The sequence below is a fragment of the Mastomys coucha genome, unplaced genomic scaffold (assembly GCF_008632895.1).
Source record: "Mastomys coucha isolate ucsf_1 unplaced genomic scaffold, UCSF_Mcou_1 pScaffold15, whole genome shotgun sequence".
In the NCBI taxonomy this organism is placed as follows: Eukaryota; Metazoa; Chordata; class Mammalia; order Rodentia; family Muridae; genus Mastomys; species Mastomys coucha.
The window spans coordinates 17,317,761-17,336,141 of record NW_022196897.1 but is presented as its reverse complement, the minus strand read 5'-3'; the positions used below and the strand labels follow the sequence as shown (position 1 = coordinate 17,336,141).

The 18,381-nt window shown below is 48.8% G+C and overlaps 1 protein-coding gene across 3 annotated transcripts in view; it reads right to left on the bottom strand.

The window, feature by feature from the left end:
* Med27 (mediator complex subunit 27) overlaps nt 1–18,381 on the bottom strand; it is a 178,653-nt gene that overhangs the window by 17,478 nt on the left and 142,794 nt on the right. For 2 of the 3 annotated variants that reach the window (XM_031369581.1, XM_031369583.1), the window contains 2 exons: nt 9,960–10,067; nt 109–150 (listed from right to left, as the gene is read on the bottom strand). In XM_031369581.1, the coding sequence (XP_031225441.1) occupies nt 109–150; nt 9,960–10,067 (150 nt within the window). The remainder of the gene's footprint in view (nt 1–108; nt 151–9,959; nt 10,068–18,381) is intronic. The other variant, XM_031369582.1, reaches the window with a different exon arrangement.

Sequence of the window (18,381 nt, the reverse complement as noted above, 5' to 3'; positions counted from 1 at the left end):
ACAGACAGACAGATAGCCAGACAGCCCCTGAGTTGGGAAAGCTTATACCCAAAGGCATTCTAGTTTGCCTATGTCTCCTGAGTACACTACGGAGGAACACTTACTTACCTTCTGGAATACTTGATAGTTGGATTTGGACCATATGTCTAGCTGTTGAGTAGAGAAGAATTAGCATCAGTTTCAGTCAACCCAAAGAAACAAAAAAGTGACAGAGAGGGCCCAGTGGCAAAGGCCTGCTGTGGCCTGTCTAAGTTTTTTCTTTACCAACTTCCAGGTGACTTAAGGAATAGAATGAAGGGATCTATGGTCATCCACCTCCAGTCCCAAGGGCTTGAGGTCCCTGCCCACCGTAGAGCCTGATTCTCCCCAAGGTTCTTGTATCCCTTGAAGTGCTAAATCACCCTATGCTCTTTGCCTGGATCGTCCTTCAAGCAAGCTGGCACATGGCTCCTCCTTCCTTCAGGCTCAATGTCACTATAGTCAGGAAGGCTTTTCACAGTTATCAGTCAGAACATTCTTGACATCCACTTCCTTTCCTTTTTGAGAAGTTAGTTTTTTCTAATAGTAAAGTCCACCCTGTGGGCAGAGGTGTTGGGCCTGGCCCACATCATGGGCATTAGCAGGCCACTGCTGGGTACAGAAAACCAGTAGTGTGAGGATAGTTCTCCACGCTAGGAGTCACAGCAGACCCTACACATGCCTTCATTTAGTCTCCAGAATGGCCTTGGCTTTCCAGATGAAGAGGAAGGTCGCCTCTCATAGAAGGCATGGCAGGGTCATCTGGCTGCTCACACTGGGCCAGCACTGACAGCCCTGGGGGCGGGTGTTCCATATTTTTATTTATTCTCTCATAATTGCACCCTATGGCCATTTCCCCTCCCCGATTCCTCCCAGTTCCAGACCCCCACCTTCCCTCTCCCCAGATCCATTCCTTCTCTGCTTCTCTTTAGAATAGAGCAGGCCTGCCAGAGACATGAGCCAAACACAGCACAACAAGTTCAGTAAGACCAGACGCAAACCCTCATATGGAAGCTAGATGAGGCCATCAGTAGGAGGAAAAGAGTCCCAAGGGCAGGCAAGAGTCAGAGACACCACGCCACTGTCAGAGAGTTTTGTTTTCTAAGCTACATGTTCATTGCTCTCCCATCTGGCTGAGTTTGGAGGGCTGGAGCCGGCTTGTGAGGCAGCTCCTTACTTTTGTTTCTCAGCAGCATCCCTAGAGTGTTCTGGAACAGGCGGAGTTAGAAGGCCCTGATCTAAGGAGACTGGATTGCACACACAAGGAAGCATGAGGTCCCAGATGAGATGTGGGTAGAGTTCAGGGGAACCAGTCCAGTCTCCCCACCCCCACTGGGGTCTCATGCACAGCACCGCAGTATCTCAGACGTAACTGAAGCCATTTCTGCTTTCCCAGGCTTGCACAGCAACCCATACAAGTCTGGCTGCATGTTTTAAGACTTCAGAACAAATGATGAATGGCAAACCCAGAATTCCTCTAAGAGAGAGACTGCAGGGGCTGGGCTGCCACTCACGGGTAATGACAAGTGAAGAAGTTCTCTGTGTCCCAGAGCTGCTAGACAGGTGACTTTAATATAATGAGGTCAGGAGCCGAGCAAATTGAAACAGCCAGTGAATGGGTCTCCTGGTCCTGACTTTGGGGTTGACTGGTGGTCAACTACAAGACTGACCTGGGGCAGCTCAGGCCTGTGTGCTGTCACATTGATCTGCTACAGTAGGATGCAGGGGAAGTGGCTGCATGAGGACATGCCTATGAGCCACAGAAAGTGAGTGTGTCACTTCAGAGTCCTTGGAAACTGGAAGCTGGGTCACACCCTGGCACGAATTCCTTTCTCAGATCTTTTTCACTTAGGATTGGCTTCTTTTTTTTTTCCCACCCTGCTCCAGGATTGACTTGTTTGTTTGTTTGTTTCCTTCTTTCTTTCTTTTTTTCCTTTTCTCTCTTTTCTCTCTCTCTCTTTCTCTCTCTCTCTTTCTCTCTCTCTCTCTCTCTTTTTTTTTCCAAGACAGGGTTTCTCTGTGTAGCCCTGGCTGTCCTAGAACTCACTCTGTAGACCAGGCTGGCTTCAAACTCAAAAATCCGCCTGCCTCTGCCTCCCAAGTGCTGGGATTAAAGGTGTGTGCCACCACTGCCCGGTGGGATTGGTTTCTTGTTAAGCCTCAGGTACCCAACACCTTACATGCTGAAGAGCAGAGTGTCTGTCAGGATTACCTGCAGAATGGCTCTAGAGCTGATAGCTCTAGAGATAATGTGGATCTCTGATCACACACCCATACTGGGAAAATGTACCGTACTACCCACACTAAATCACTCCTGCTATATCCCCATGACCTCCTAACAGCATGTCCCCAATGCCAAATACCCCCTAGAGAGGCAACATCAAATCCCCAGGGCCCACATGGTGAGGGAGAGAACTGACTCCCATAAGCTGCCATCTTACCTCTGAATGCACATGTTTATAGACAAAATAAATAAATGTAAAAGAATGCATACGGGGGCTGGTGAGATGGCTCAGCGGGTAAGAGCACTGTCTTCTCTTCTGAAGGTCCTGAGTTCAAATCCCAGCAACCACATGGTGGCTCATAACCACCCATAATGAGATCTGATGCCCTCTTCTGGTACATCTGAAGACAGCTACAGTGTACTTATGTATAATAATAAATAAGTCTTAAAAAAACAGATTTTAAAGGGGGCTGGAGAGATGGCTCAGTGGTTAAGAGCACCAACTGCTCTTCCGAAGGTCCTGAGTTCAAATCCCAGCAACCACATGGTGGCTCACAACCATCCATAATGAGATCTGACTCCCTCTTCTGGAGAGTTTGAAGACAGCTACAGTGTAATTACATATAATAAATAAATAAATCGTTAAAAAAAAAAAAGAATGCACACATTTAGTTCCCCACACTCTCCATTCTGACCCTTGCCAGCCTGTGTGGGTGGAGTCAGGCTCAGGTGACCTCAGTGCAAGTTCAGCTCAGGGTTTAAGGAATGCAGCATTTAAAGACTGCCCAGGGACTGGGGGAGGGCAGGGGAGGGAATGACTTTGCATGTCTTAGTTCTAGCCAGATCACAATGCCAAGGACTTTAAATCAATGTTTAAGGAAGAGCCGCATCTGTTTTGGAACTTCTTTCTCTCATTTCCAGCCAGCACTGTTGACACCTCCTGCCTGTTCACACCACACACAGCACACTGCCACAAAGATACCAGCCACAAAGACATGGAGATGGGAGTTGCACACACTAAAAGACTTGACTTAAACAATCATTTTAAGAGACCTTCAATATCTACAAAATCTTAAAACAACACAAAATAACAAAACTTCCAGAGAAAAGCCCACATGTTTCGTTAAGAATGGACCCTTGCAAACTAAGTGTGGATATTTGAAAGCCGCCTTGCCTGTTCACCATGCCTCCTTTCCAGAAGTTCCAAGTCAGTCATTCAGAAGGCTAGAGGATGATGCTAGCATGTGGGCCAGCAAAGCTTGGACAATACAGTCCATTGACCTGGCACACACGGCTGAGAAAGGGACTCAGTAACAATGGCTCCCCTTCTGCTCTGAACCTGAGTCAGGCGGCATAGACTTGATCTTCTGCTAGGTTTATGCTAGAGAAAGCCCTTTAAATGAGCTCTGGAGTCAATGCTCTGTCTCTCTTTAGGGCCAGGAAGGACTCAGAAATTCATTTCAGGAAGTCAAGGCTGAGCTCAACGAACATTTATTAGCTCTCACTTATTTGCAGCAAAGGCAAGCATTGTTAACTTTATTTTGCTAGTTGCAATGTTAAAAGGGGAGCACTCTGGAAGTCGCAAACCTTCAGTGAAGAAGACATTATTTGGAACTGGGACGTCAGGAAGAGTGTGAACCTCCCCTCAGAATACTGGGCCGTGTCTGAAGGACTTGAAAAGGCCAAGTCGGGCTGGTGAGATGGCTCAGTGGGTAAGAGCACCGACTGCTTTTCAGAAGGTCCTGAGTTCAAATCCCAGCAACCACATGATGGCTCACAAACACCCGTATGAGATCTGACATCCTCTTCTGGTGTGTCTGAAGACAGCTACAGTGTACTTATTTATAATAATAAAAAAACTTAAAAAAAAAAGAAAAAGAAAAGGTCAAGTCAGTTGCCTGTGGAGCCTGGTGGACAGAGGCAGCTAAGGGTGCTAGGGCTGGTGTGGGTTCAGGTGGGGGCAGGGGCTATTTGCAGGGAGTGAAATGCAACTCTGCAGATGAGTGGGTGCTCATATCTTTCCTTAGGATAAGATACCAATATGTCAAAACAACAAAACAAACCCCCAAACCCTCTAAAAGCATGGTGTGACACCAAAGGCAAGGTCACCCTGTCCTTGCTGATCTCTCACTCATGCTGTGGTCAGCAGGGCCCCCTTCCAGTGCTGATGCATAAGACTGACTTCTAACACACATATAGGGAAACTGAGGCTCAGAGGGCATCATGGCTAAGGAGTGGGGCGCCTGGAAGCAGGCCTGTGTCAGAGGCCCAGGGCCTTTCTACTCAGCCCCTCCTCCCCAATGTCACTGCCCCACCTCTCTGGGGTGCTCCTGCAGAGATCTGGCCTCACAAATCCATGGCAGGCCTGCTGCTCCGCCAATCACTGCCACTAACATTCACTTAGCAGTACGAGAAAGCGCTGGCAGCTTATCAGAAAGTTATCAATTCTTTATTTCATTTCAAAAGGCGGCACACACAGAGAATTTTAAATGATCTAAAATGGACACTTCCAAACGAAGCTCCTAAGTCGAAGTGGGCCTCAACCTTTTAAAGGGATCTCTGACTTGCAAGACAGACCTGTCCATCTGGCTTAAGGATACAACTGGGCACCAGTGAGGGATTCTCTGCAGCTGCCCAAGTTTTCAGAGCCATGGAAAACTTGTGTGTGGCCATCTTCTTAGGTGTGCTCACCCTCCCAGAGGAAGAGAGGAAACAAGCTTCCCAGGAGAGCAATGCTATACCTCTATTATTCTTCAACTTTCACTTTCAATCAGGACATGCATTTGTTACCAAAAAATTGCTGAAAGCACAACTTTGGGGCGGCCTCTGTGCAGGAGCCCAGCTGGATTCATCCCCTTTCCCGGCTCTCACCCTTTTCCCCACAAGTAACAAGAGGCCATTTTTCTGAAGGTCGTCTGAACAATTTCAAAGGCTATAACAAATCAAAATGTTCCCTGCATCTAATATCAAACAGGGCTGATGCCAACACTTATTAGAGAAATCAGATTCAAGCTTCCCCCAACCCCCTCGACCCAAACACACACACACATCCAACTTTGAAGTGGGAAGAATGCAGGATCAGAAATTACCCTGGAGACAGCTCTGGCTGTCTTTGAAGGTTCCCTTTGATACCACCATTTCTTCTCCTCTCTTAAGCTCGAAGGCTAAAAGCTGTCTTTTTTTTTTTATTGATATGGGGTAATTAATGAAGCTATAGCATTAACATAACCTAAATCCCCTAATAAGATAAATTCAACAGAGACACTTCTATTTTTTCCATCTGTTCAGCCTGACTGATAGAAAATCAGGACAATGGCCAGGTGTTCCCACACCCTGCCTGTTAACATGCTGAGTCATGGCCCTACTCCCTGATTGCAGCCAAAGAGGTCACTAAGTCTGAACAGCAGTTTTATTCTTAGAAGAATGAGGGTACCGGTGCTTGGTATCAAAAATATGCATCGTGGGTAAAGACAGGACATCAAGATAGTGATTGTTACAGCAAGGTGCAAGCCGACAGTGTGTGGGACGGATGTTGGTGGGAAGAGCTGGCTGGAAACTGTGGGTGAGGGGAGGGGATGGCTGGCCACCACTCAGCACTAAAGACAATGTATTGGGGACCAGCACATGGGACAACCACACAGGGCAAGAGGTTAAGGCCATGGGAGGCTTTATGAGTCCATCCAGTGCACCCCAGGCTGAACTCCATAGCAGAACAAGCAGAATAAGCCCTAAGCCCAGGCAGTGGTTGAACAAATGCAGGGCTGCAACTTCCTAACAGCAGAACGGCCAGGGACGGTCCTGCAGACCAGACCCTGAGCTCCAATGGTGTTTCCAAAATCTGACACTTTGCTTGACATAAGTGTGCCCACTGCAGGCTCAGCACTCAGAACCAGACATTTGCAGTGCTTTCTCTTTTGTAAAGTGCTTAAGAAACTGGCTCTAATGACACAGTGAGGAGCAGTTGGCCTTAGGCCGGCCAGCCCACTCAAAGCTTCTCTGCCACTTGAGGTCTGCCCCTGCCAGCCTTGGTCTTGTTTTGAGGTCCCTACCTGCTACATGAGCCCATGTACACAGGTGCAAATGGGATCGAGATTCCTGCCTGTAATGAGCACAGTTAAAAAAAATGCTCTTTAGACATGTAAAAACAGCTTAGTCAGGATCCCTACTACATCCACGGCTGCTGAGAACCTGAGAACCGGAACCCAGTGACATCCCCCACTCAGGATAACCAGACACAGTCCTAGAACCCATGATGTCAACTGTGCTCTGCTCTGCACATCTGGAGCGACAACACCTTGATCTGCCCTGTGGCTGGAGAGTCTCCCCCAGGATACTGACTCTTAAATCAGAGACTTCTGTTAGAAACTAGATCTGATCTTCAGCTAAGATATGTCACACAGCTGAACAGCCTTGGGGAGATAGGCTTAGGACCATACTTAGAAATTTTAGTGTGGACCTTGTGTGATGGTCCTCAGCATAATATAACTTTTGTTATACTAGCTACATGCTCTACCTCCTTGCTTGAGACAGTGCCCCACCACACTTTGAGACAAATCATCCTCAAACCCAGGTTCCCCTAAAATGCCCACTTTCTGCTGTACAGTGGAGATACAGCAATCTTTCATGAGGAGGCTGTGTATATGGGTTCATGTGTGTCCCATTAGTCTGATCATTTATGATTCTAATGCCTGCTGCTTCCTGATTCTTCAGGTTTCCATTTCAGCAAAGCAGTTTTGCCTCTCAGGCAGGCTATCCCATCAGCCTCTCTCCCACACACAACAGTGCTTCCAGGCTGTTGCAAGCACTAAGGTCTACCCTTAAGACATGGCCACAGGACTGGTTCCAGCCTCCCGTTCTGTAACACGAGTCAGTCTGAGGGCAGTTATGGCCAAAAGGACAGGCTGAACACTGGAAGGGCAAGAGGGTTACTCACTGAGTCATTTAAGCTAGTAGATAGGGGCTGGCAGGAGGGAAGGAGAGGGAAGGGGAAAAGGGGAGAGGGAGAGACGAGCCCAGGCGTGGAGTAAGAGAGCAAGCACCTAGGGAAAGTTAGAGTAGGCAAATGGGAGTAACAGCCTGGCTGTCTTAGGACCACGTGGGCACCACGGCTGGGGAGTGGACAGGACCCATGCAGAGAATGGGGGCAGGTAGGGTCAGATCTTGCAAAGGTGTCTGGATTCTGTTCCATAAATCAGATCTCAGAAGCATGTTGTACAAGCTGCCAATACAATATGCTCTGAGGACAAAGTTGGGAACCACAAAAAAACTTGGTGACCTTGTGAGAAAATACATACCTCTTAACACATTCATAAGGCATATCCATAAACCAAAGGCTCTAAGAATGTCTAAACACACTTAACTTCTTGGCTGGGGTAGAGGGAGGGGAGATGATTCAGGGGTGGAGGGAGCACTTGCTTAACTTGTGAGAGGCCCTGGGCTCTATCCTTGGGTCTGTAAAAGAAAGTCGGAGGGGAACTATCTGTAACCCATTAATACCCACCTCTTGCTCTGGGGCGGCTGTCCCAAGTATACTGGGACGGTGGCAAGCAAGAGAGCCTATGTATGCACAGTGTTTATGGAGAGAGTAAGCCACAGGCTGAAGCAGGGACACTGGAGCCTCCATGTGAGTTAGCAAGAGCAGGAGTCAGATCAGCAAAGGCAAGAGTGATGAAGCAGGGGGCAGACAGAGGACAGGGGGTGTTGGGGTGTAGGGGCAAGGAAGAGGGCCTCAGAGAAGTGACAGCCAGCACCTGCTGACGGCCCAGCCCTCAGGGGTGGCAGGGAGGAAGGTTTAGGCAGTTGGGTGGTGGTATAGTTAACCAAGACCAGGGACATAAAGAATCCGAGACAGAGAGATGAAGAGGCCCTGACAGAAGGATTGATCCCTGTGTGGGCAACATGGTTGAGAATAGGCAAGGGGAAAGCAGAGGGAGGAGAGAACCCCAGGGAAGAGGAGTCAAAGAAGTGATGGGAAAAAACAAAGTATGGCCGCGGCAGGCAACCAGAGTGGCCTTCAAGAGGTATATGGTAGAGAAGTTCTTGTCTTGAGTGCAGCATAAAGTACTATTGTCCCCAGTGGTAGAGTGTAGGTGCTCCTGTGTGTTACTGTGGACAGTTGGGGTCTGGTCAGTAGAAGTACTCTACAAGCTTGGTGCTAGTTACAGCCTTTCTTTGTTCTCAACCTCCAATCCCTGCCTAAGTGAGCAGCAGCTGCTCCATACTAGGTGTTACTATAGTATCTTCAACCTGAAGTTTGAAAAGATCCAAAAGAAATGAACTTCTACATGCTCAGCGGGGGCCAGTCTTCCTGGGAGGTGTGCACGAAGCCTGCCTGGCCTCTAGAATAGACCAGCAATCAGAAACCCCACTTGACCCAGGCAGAATTTAGAATCCCATGGAGGCCATGCCCACCAGACTGTCACACTCACTCTCCATTCTTGCTTGAAGGACAGTATGATTTTTCCAGAAAGAAAAAGGACATCTCCCAACAAATGATTTGCTATCAATTGGGAAACCTACGCAAATCAGGCAGAGAACTTGGGGGAACAATCACTCCTCTGGTAGCTGTGGTCTGTAGCACGTGGGAATGCTGGGTGCTTTGCTCATGTGTTAACCTTAGCACCGCATCAGAACATCTGTCACAGGCAAAGCCACATCTACCACCTGCTTTTCAAGAACTGTCTATTCTCATTATAATGTGGCCATTGAGTGGCAACCGAAGTTACTAAACACACTGAAATGTTAACATTTGGAAAGAGGAAAGCAAAAGGTCCCAAGAGAGGAAGGGTGTGTGTGTGTCTCAGGCTGAAGAATGAAAGGAGGATCTTGGGTGGGTCTGTGGGGCAGGTGCTCATCACGCTTGGGAGCAGACACAAACGAAGGCTGCCATCTCTCATTAGTGTCCTCTGCTGCTTCCCCCAGAGCCAGATGGAGAGTGCACACTGAAGAAACTACAGGTCAGGGGCTGGAGAGATGGCTCAGCGGTTAAGAGCACTGACTGCTCTTCCAAAGGTCCTGAGTTCAAATGCCAGCAACCACATGGTGGCTCACAACCATCCATAATGAGACCTGACGCCCTCTTCTGGTGTGTCTGAAAACAGCTACAGTGTACTTACATATAATAATAAATACATCTTAAAAAAAAAAAAAAAAGAAAGAAACTACAGGTCTACCAGAGTGAACTTTCCAGGGAAGCTACCTGCTGGGGGAGTGCCTGCCTCCTCACCTCGGCCCTGGCTCACGTTTGGCTGAGGAGAATAGGCATTCTGTGCTACAGATCACCTGTGGGAAGAAGCCGCTTCTTCCTGCTGAGGTATTCAGTGCGCAGCTGAGAGGTGACTTCCCAAGGCCTGTTCGTTGTGAGAGTCAAGGAGAGTGCCATTGGGTTGTGTCAAACTAACTGAGTCTTCCTCATAACTCTAAGAAAAGCAAAATGCGGAACCCTGGGCTATTGATGTGCTGGCTGACTTGAAGAAAAATCTATTTCCTCAGAAGACATGTCTAATGAGGCAACTGGGGTCTAAGGTGCTCAATTAGAAATTCAAGTGAGGGCATCGGGCTTGCCGTGAGCAGCAGAGGTTGAAAACTGCAAGTGGAGAGAATGAAATAGTCTGGATCACTTCAGTGCTGATCTGCTGGTTATTAGTATCACTCACCTGGAACTCTGTTCTGGGACAGAGTAAGGAAGAACCCCTCCCCAAGACTCCAAGCCACTCACCTTCCCGTCCTCTGTATAGACGCTCTCGTTATACCCCTTCACAATCGTGCGATCGATGAACAGGCTCCTCATGACCACGATCACTTTCAACACCTTCCCCAAGGTCACCTGTCGAGACACGAGTGCACACACGTGAAGGCTCAGAGTCAACATGCAAATCACACAAAGCTGGGCAGGATGGTGGAGGCAGAGGCCACAGCTTATCTGTCCTGCTTCTGAGTGAGGCAGCAGAGGACATGGAGGGAAAGCTGGGTGCATAACCTCACCATGTGTGACAGACCCAGCCATGGCCAACTCCTCTGGAACTGCAATGCTAGCCTAGCTATTCATCCCCAGTGAACTTTACCGCCTGACCTCTCGCCACCTGCTGAGTAGAGCACCTGCTCTACCACTTTCTGAGGCCAGGGTCCTCTAAGTTTGGCTTGGTGAGTGTGGTGAGCACATTGATGCTGAGCTGTGTCATGGCCGTGAGTATAATACATGGACTACAGTGTAGAGAGCAGACACAGGCACCCAGCAGCCCTTGCTGGAAGTGGAGAAACATCGTCAAATGGAAAGGAAAGTGGCTAGGTGTTATCCAGACCTGCAGTCAGCGCTTCACTCTCAGAACCTAAGTACATCACGGATTGAGAAAACACCTAAAAAGCTGGGTGTGGTGGCTCACACCTTTAATGCTAGCTCCTGGGAGGCAGAGGCAGGCAGATCTCTGTGAGTGTGAGGCCAGCCTGGTCTACACAGTGAGCTCTAGGATAGCCGGGGCTATACAGGGAGACCCTGTCTCAATACCCTCTGCACCCTGAACACAAAGAGAAAACATCTAAAAAAGGTTCTCACAATGCCAGGGAAGACAACATGCCCAGCTAAGCAGGGGCATGCTATGCAGGGGCATGTGGCTCTGCATAAGAACTGGAGTGATGCTGCCTTTCCTCAGAAGGCAGTGCCTGGGTTCACGTCTTCCACATTCCCAGGTGAGACCTTGGAGCCAGGCCTGGCCCAGAGCTCACTGGAGGCCTGTGATCGTGGATGTTCTGATGGGGCTAGGAATCTCAGACTTGCTGAAAGGAAACCCTACTGGTCTAAGAAAACCTCAGCCTGGACAGCAAGCCTAGTTCTTCCAGGCCAACTTGGTGCTAGCATCTAGAAAGATGGCGTTTAAGCATCCCTTTCTTGTCATCTTGCCCCCTGCAGCTTTGTGCCTCTCTGATGACTACATTCCCGTTTCCTTGAGGAGTCCTGGGTAGTGGTGAGCATCCTGACTCCTGGCTTTTTACTGGTGCTGGTATGATGTTTCTTTCCATTTTGTGTGCCTTACCTGGGCAGAGCAGAAGCATGGTAAGAGAGAGCTAAGATGCATTTGTTTACCTTTAAGGAGTATTAACAAACACATCTTACGGTGTATTTTTAAATATTGTTATATTAGCTTACACAATCACTATTTAAGGATGCCAATGGACTGTAAAGGCAGGATCAGCAGGAGCCTCCTAGGGGAAGCAGGACAGAGCAGAAGCCCAGGCGACAGGGCAGGCAGACCTGACAAACCTGGGCCCGTCCCCCAGCACACAGTAGGCCAGCTCAGAAGCTTCAGTAACTAGAACTGTCTTCTAAAAACACCTGATTCCAGCTGGTTTTAATTAACTAATTGCCTCAGGAATGTGAGTTTATGGGGAAGGGCATCAGGAGGAAGATATGTAGTGTGTGTGTGTGTGTGTGTGTGTGCGTGTGTGTGTGTGTGACTGTGACAAGTCTTATCATTCTTAGTACGCCCCCTCCTGCTCTGAGCCTAGGTCCTGGGTTTCCCTTTCCCTTCAGAGAACATGCTGGAATTCAGCCTGGGCCCAACATAAGCCTTTGGCACCTGCATGTGGAAGAGGCAGACTCCACCTGCCCATAGCACCAGCCCCACACTGGGTTCCTAGAGCAGTATGGCCACTTCCCTGGCCTCTTCTCCTGCATCTAGGACACACAGCAACACCAGGAAGGACAGCTCCCAAACAATCACATGGCCAGCAAATGCAAACCACCAATGAGCTTGAGCTACATCTAGCTCCAGGTCTGTCCATGCTTCCCTGAGCATGCTGACCAACGCTGACCTTTCAGGTGGTCCATGCATTGTTTGCTAATCCATGGTTTTCATATTTCTGACACGTATAAATATATGGATCTGCAAACCAAATCCTGACATAATTACACCATAGGCCTTTCTCCATATTGCTACACTGGCTTCAGAAACAGTGCCAGGTGCTACCTGGCCTAGCTATTGGCTAACCTGGGCCCTTCTCAATCCCTCTCCTGCTGTGAGACCCTCTCATATACTTAAGGTGTCTCCAAGTTTCCCTAATATAAACACGGCTGCAGCAGGTACTTGTGGGTCAACATTATTATCTTAAGTTACATTTTATTTACTTATTGTGTGTGTCCATGTATGTGGGTACATGAGTGCCACAGTGTGAGCATAGAGGTCAGTGGGCAACCTGTGGGAGTCTCCTTTCAGGACGTGGGTTCCAGGGGCTGAACTCAGGTTGTTCTGTTTGGAGGCAAGCACCTTTCCCTACTGAGCCCTCTCGCCACCCTAAGGGACATTTTCTATTTTAGGATAGATTCACAGAATTCTAATTACTGGTGCAAATATTACAGTCTGCCAAGCTTCTATGGAGGAGTGTTGTGCCAACCAGAAGGCTACCCATACACCTGCTAGCTCTTCTTCACTCCATTCTTGTCAGTAAAGGAGCTATTGAGTGGAAACAACAACTAGACAGACAAGCCCGACTCCCTCCTACTCTCCTTCAGCTATAACAGCTCACGTACTCTAGGGGTGTGACAAGATCTCACTCTGTAGCACAGGCTGGGCTCAAACTTCCAGCATCCTCCATGCCTGACTTTCAAGTTTTTTTTTCTTTTTAGACAACCCTTTTTTTTTCAAGTTTTTTTTTTAAGAGATTAATTTCTACTTTAAAATATATGTGTGAGTGTGTCTGCGAGTGTGTGTGGGTCTGTGTGTGAGTGCTTCTTGTACTGGTACTTTCAGGGATAAGCAGTGAGGGGCTCCAGCTCTACAGTTACCTGGAGTTGTGTGCTGTCCATTGTGGGTGCTGGGAACCAAACTGCAAATCTTCTGCAAAAGGCATTCTTAACAGCTGAGCCATCTCTCCAGGGCCCACCCTCCCAATCCCAACTTGGTTTGAAAAAAACACTTAATACAGTAGGGTGTGACAGTGCATGGTTTTAATCTCAAGGCTCAAACTGTGTCTAAAAAATAAACAAAATCAAGTCCCCCAAACCCCTACGAACCCAACCCCTGGCCAAATAGTGTCACCTCTACCTCCTTTCCCTCCAAATGACAAAAACAGTATCAGTTCTCTGTTCTACTATGCATTTGTTTGTTTGTTTGTTTTGTTTTTTTCCAGACAAGGTTTCTCTGTGTAGCCCTGGCTGTCCTGGAACTCACTCTGTAGACCAGGCTGGCCTCGAACTCAGAAATCCACCTGCCTCTGCCTCCCAAGTGCTGGGATTAAAGGCATGTGCCACCACTGCCCTGCCCTACTATGCATTTGTTAAAGACAAGCGGCCACACTGTGACAGACCTGTCTAGAAAACAGCAGCTGTCTAACACTAGCAAATATCTGCTGGATTAGCAACCATGTTTCTAACCATCTCCTAAATGCCACTTTGAAAAGAATAAGGAAGCTTACTCCAAGATCCGAGTGTGGGCCATGAGAGCTGAGACATTCCATCAGCCTAAGCTGGGGTCCCTCTCTCCTGCTTTGATGGTTGGAGAAGTGGAAGAAGTTAGGGTCCAAGGAGGCTCTAGCCTGCACCCACAGATATTTCCCTGGGGAGTGCGCATATGGCTTACCTGCTGGGTAGACTGCACTGTCTTAATTGACGTTCCATTTCCACCGGGCCCTATGAAGTCTGTGAGAGAGGACTCTGGAGTTCACCTGAGCTACAGAGGCACAGTTAGGAGTATTTGAATCTCAGCTTGCTCTTGGTGACAATCTATCCAGACTGAGTCATGTCTCTGGACTCTGCTGTGGGGAAGCTTGGCCTCCTTGCAGCTCTGGATGAAGTACTTCATTCAGAGACCCATTCAGAGACACAGCTGCCTCCGTTGTAGGGCTGGGAGGAGCCTGGCAGGCAATGCCCAGATGGATAGCACCATAAAGGTGGGTGTGAATAAAGGGCTCAGGAGCAGCTTTTGTTCCTCAGCCTGAATCAGTGTTTGAGTTTGTTGGAGGAATAATAAATAGTTTTAGCCAGTCAGCAGCAAAGATGGAACTAGAGCTGCTGTCCAGGCCAGTTAGCCACCACTGGGGCTCATCTTCCCTCCTGTTGCCACACTTGGGGCTATAGGGAATCTGTGGACTGTGGATGCTACCCTCCAGAACAATTAAAATAGTGAGTCTGATGAATGAGTGCTAAGCAGAAAGCACCTGCCAGTTTGCAGGTCAAGGTAGACTCAAAGCTGCTACAAGGCTGGCCAGCCAGTTCTAGCCCACCACAGTGATGGCCATTTGCTGTGCAGAACAGGTCAAGGTCTATACTTTTCCCCGGGCTTCTATACCACAGGCTGTACAGCAGGTATGACACAGGACAAGTCAGTGTCTCATGCCTGTCTGCTCAGAAGTGGAATGAAATGTGGAGGGGTTGGCTGAGGAAATTAAAAAAAAAAAAAAAGGATGCAGGTTGCAATGCTCTTTTTAGGGCGCAATGTACCAAAAAGCATCCTCTGAGTGTGACGTGGCAGAGTGGGCAATACTAGCCATCAGTGTGGAGCTGGGAACACATTCTACAACATACTTTCTAATCATAGTGTCATTCCAAAGAGCCAGATGCTCCTGTATGTGGAGTGTGTAAGTTTCTGGCCTGGCTTTGTCGGACCCTGGGCTTTGAAGAACTGATATAATACACTACAGATGGACCATGGACATCTTTCTACATGTAGCCAATGCTGCCATAGTCAGAAGTAAGATGCTCACTGACAGGGGCTATGGGCTGATTCTTGGCAATGGCTATAGGGTGCTCCAGATAAAAGCTAATGCCATCTGGTAATGAAGCATGCTTGCTGTTACCAAGGTAACACTTCTATACTGAACACCACAGCTCCTGAGAGCTCACTTTCTACTTTGTGGCAGTTGGTACAGCGCATATAAGTGGCACACAGTCAAGGAAGCACCATGTGTCCTGAGCAGGGACCAGAGGGCATTTGGGAAGGTACCAGACAGCCTCCCGCTGGCCTCCTCAGCACAAAGGGAGAGTGTCTGGAAGTGTTGGCACTGCCAGCTTTGGATGGGCCAGCCAAGCTCTGGGTGGATAGTGGGCATCGGCAGCTACCTGTCAAGTGGCATTCTCCCAAGAGGATTCTAGCTCACTGTGGTCAGGAATGTCACAGACAGGAGATGAAGTGTGAGGAAAGTCAAGAAGGAGAGAAATACCTGGTTCAGCTATCACTGACAGCCCTGGTGGCTGAAGGTTTATCCTATGGGTAACCACCTCTTGGCAGTGGAGGTTGCTTAACACTCATCCCTGCAGTCTGTGCAGCCACAGCAGTTTGAGATGAGCAATAGCTATGATTAGGATGGGGGTGTATATGTATGCTGACCACATGCGGAACAACCCAGGCCAGATGGCCCTTGACCTAGCACAGTGGACATGTGTACCAAAGGGAAGGGGGACAGCACAGGATTTGCTCTTCTGACAGCTGGCTATATTTCTGAGCCCTGCTTTGGGGAGAGGGTGTCTTATTTTTAAAAAGTGAACCATTTCTATAAAGCCACCCATGAGTGCTATTTTCCCCATACAAATAAGACCTTAAGGGGTCTGCTGCAATCTAAGAAAGCTTTGGGATATAGAGGCAAAAAGGTAGACACACACACACACACACACACACACACACACACACACACACACACACACACACACACATTCTCTCTCCCCCTTTCCTCCTTCTGTCCTCCCCCCTCTCAGACTTAGGAGTTGTTTTCCTCACTACAGTCCTAAGGAACTTCCTCTACACTAACCCTGAAGGACTAGAACAAGGTGAAGTGTGCTAAGTAAGGGGAGTCTATCATCATGTGAGATGTGCCCACTGGTCTATACACTGGGTTAGGGAATGGAGTAACTGCTGTCACCCATGTGTGGGTGCCTGTGAAGGCCAGAAGAGAGCATCTTTCCCCCTGGAGCTAGAGTTATAGGAGGTTGTGAGCTGCCTGATGTGCCTCACTCAACCCCAGCGCTGTCATAGTTAAAGGGATAAACTGAGCCTTAGGGGGATGATAAAAGTGGCCTGCACCTGAACAGAAGTAGAGGAGACCAGGTGCTCCCCACATGGAGCACTCAGTGTCCGTACAGAGCATCGATGGAGGACAGTGCCATCTCATAGAGCCATCTGCTGCAATCAACGGGGCTCAGGGTGGAGAGAGCTGTGCCCAGGGGCAATCCCCACGAGTGCTCCAAGGACTCCCCACCTCAAGGAAGGTTCTTCCACTCAGACTGGAAAAAGCACCTAGAGCCACCCAGACTTTGTACAGCTTTTGGGGCCTTCTCTTTGAATAACATACCTCACCTCTTTCCCCAAGGATAGAGCATGCTTTCACGGCTGCAGGGCACTCCTCTAAGAACCCAGGAGGCAGCCCAGGCAGCTGTCTTATTTTCATTTTTAACAGATGGAAGCTGGAGATTGGAGTCCAAGGTCGCTGTTTTTCTGTGCAAGGCCAGGAGCTACCCCTTGCTGTTTCCCCATATCTTGCCTAGCACATGAATCCAAATGCCAGCAACAGTGACCACAGGGCCAGGAGTCACCTGACCCTCCATCCTCCCCGCAATCTTCTCTGGCACTGTGCTAAGTAGCTCTAAACCCTACTCCCTAGGACTTCGGCTTCCCTCAACCAATGGCTTTGTGCACAGTCCCAACCCTGTGGTAAGACGCTAATAATGTACCTGCTTTGTCTAATTTTAGTGCATTTAAAAAAGCCAGCCTTCTGGATTCTACACAGCTGCTGGATATGTGCAGCCCTGCTAGAGTCGTGCTGGGCAGAATTGTGCCTCTGAATGGCAGCCTGGGAAGCTGCAGCAGCAAGGGGCCCGAGGACACAGAGACACAGTGCTGGCAGCTGCTTCTTTCTAGGAAACAGGTGGGGCTGGCTGCAGACTCAAGCCTCTGAGCAGGTTGACTCTGAGAGACCCAAGCCCTGGCTTCCTCAAGCAGAGACAGGTCCTGTTTACCTTACCTTTCAAGATAGGGGAGGGGTAAGGGAGGGCTAGGGGTTGGCCTCTGTGAGGGCAGGGCAGCAAATACTCCCAAGGGAATTTGGGCTGTGATAGGAAAGCACTAGGGCACACCCAGGAGCAGCCAAGAGCAGGAAACCAAGTCTCTCCATGTTTCAGGGTATGTACAAGAGAAGGACTTAGTTGTGTGCTTTTCCAGTGTGATGGTGTGTTCAGGACTTGCTATGGTGGGAGTATTGGGTTCTGATGATGCCAAGGAACCTTGGTTTGTGTTGCTTATATTTTTATGCTTGCCTCGCATCATCTGGTTATCTCTAGTGCTACTTGCCCTTGCTAAATCTGAATGGAGTCTGTCCTTCCTGTGATCCTGGTTGTGTCAGAACTCCTCAGAGTCAAGCTGTCTCTGTAATCCTGTGATTCTGGGATCCTGTGACCCTGGGCTTGTTAGAGCACCTAGGAGTGGAGCTTCCTCTGGGTGTTTTGGGACTGGCTGCAGAGTTTGCACTCAAGATCTGCTCAGGGCACTGGCTGGCCCAGACAGACCCGAAGCAACCCGAGCCATTGGGCTGGCAGAGTTCCTGTGTGCCTGAGTCCTGCTGGTCCCAGTTACTCCCAGTATTGGGACAGATGTTATGTCCTCCTCACCTCTGATCCTGGATGTGTTAGCGTGCCTGGGAGTGGAGCTTCTTCTGAATGCTCCACTTCTTTAGCTGGTTGATAGCAGGAAGGGACAAGGGTGGCTATGTGAGTGCTAATGGGTAAAGGGTCAGCTGGCAGTCTTGTAGGGTCATTCCTGAAAGACCCCTGCCACAGGCAAAAGACACAGGGGCTCTGCAGTTCAGAGTCTCTTCTGCTACCAGCAGAATGGTATGGCCTAGGAGAAGCCACCTAGTGAAGCCTGGCTTCCTCTCCATGGTGGGGCCTCTGTGGGGTTACCATCTCCCAGTATCACGTGCTTAGCTAGCTCACTGCATGGCAGCAATTGCTATGTTACTGTTGCTATCATTTTTAATAATTACTAGACACCCCACCTAATAAGGTTTATCCTTCATTAGGTGGCTTAGCCCATTGATGGGTAAACTGGAGTCATTTGCTAAGGAGCCATCAACCTTAGTAAATTGGGCACTCTAAACTTTCCTTAACTCTTGCCTCTCTAGAAAATCTAAGGCTGTCCTGATTGCAGGGGGATTTTTTTTTT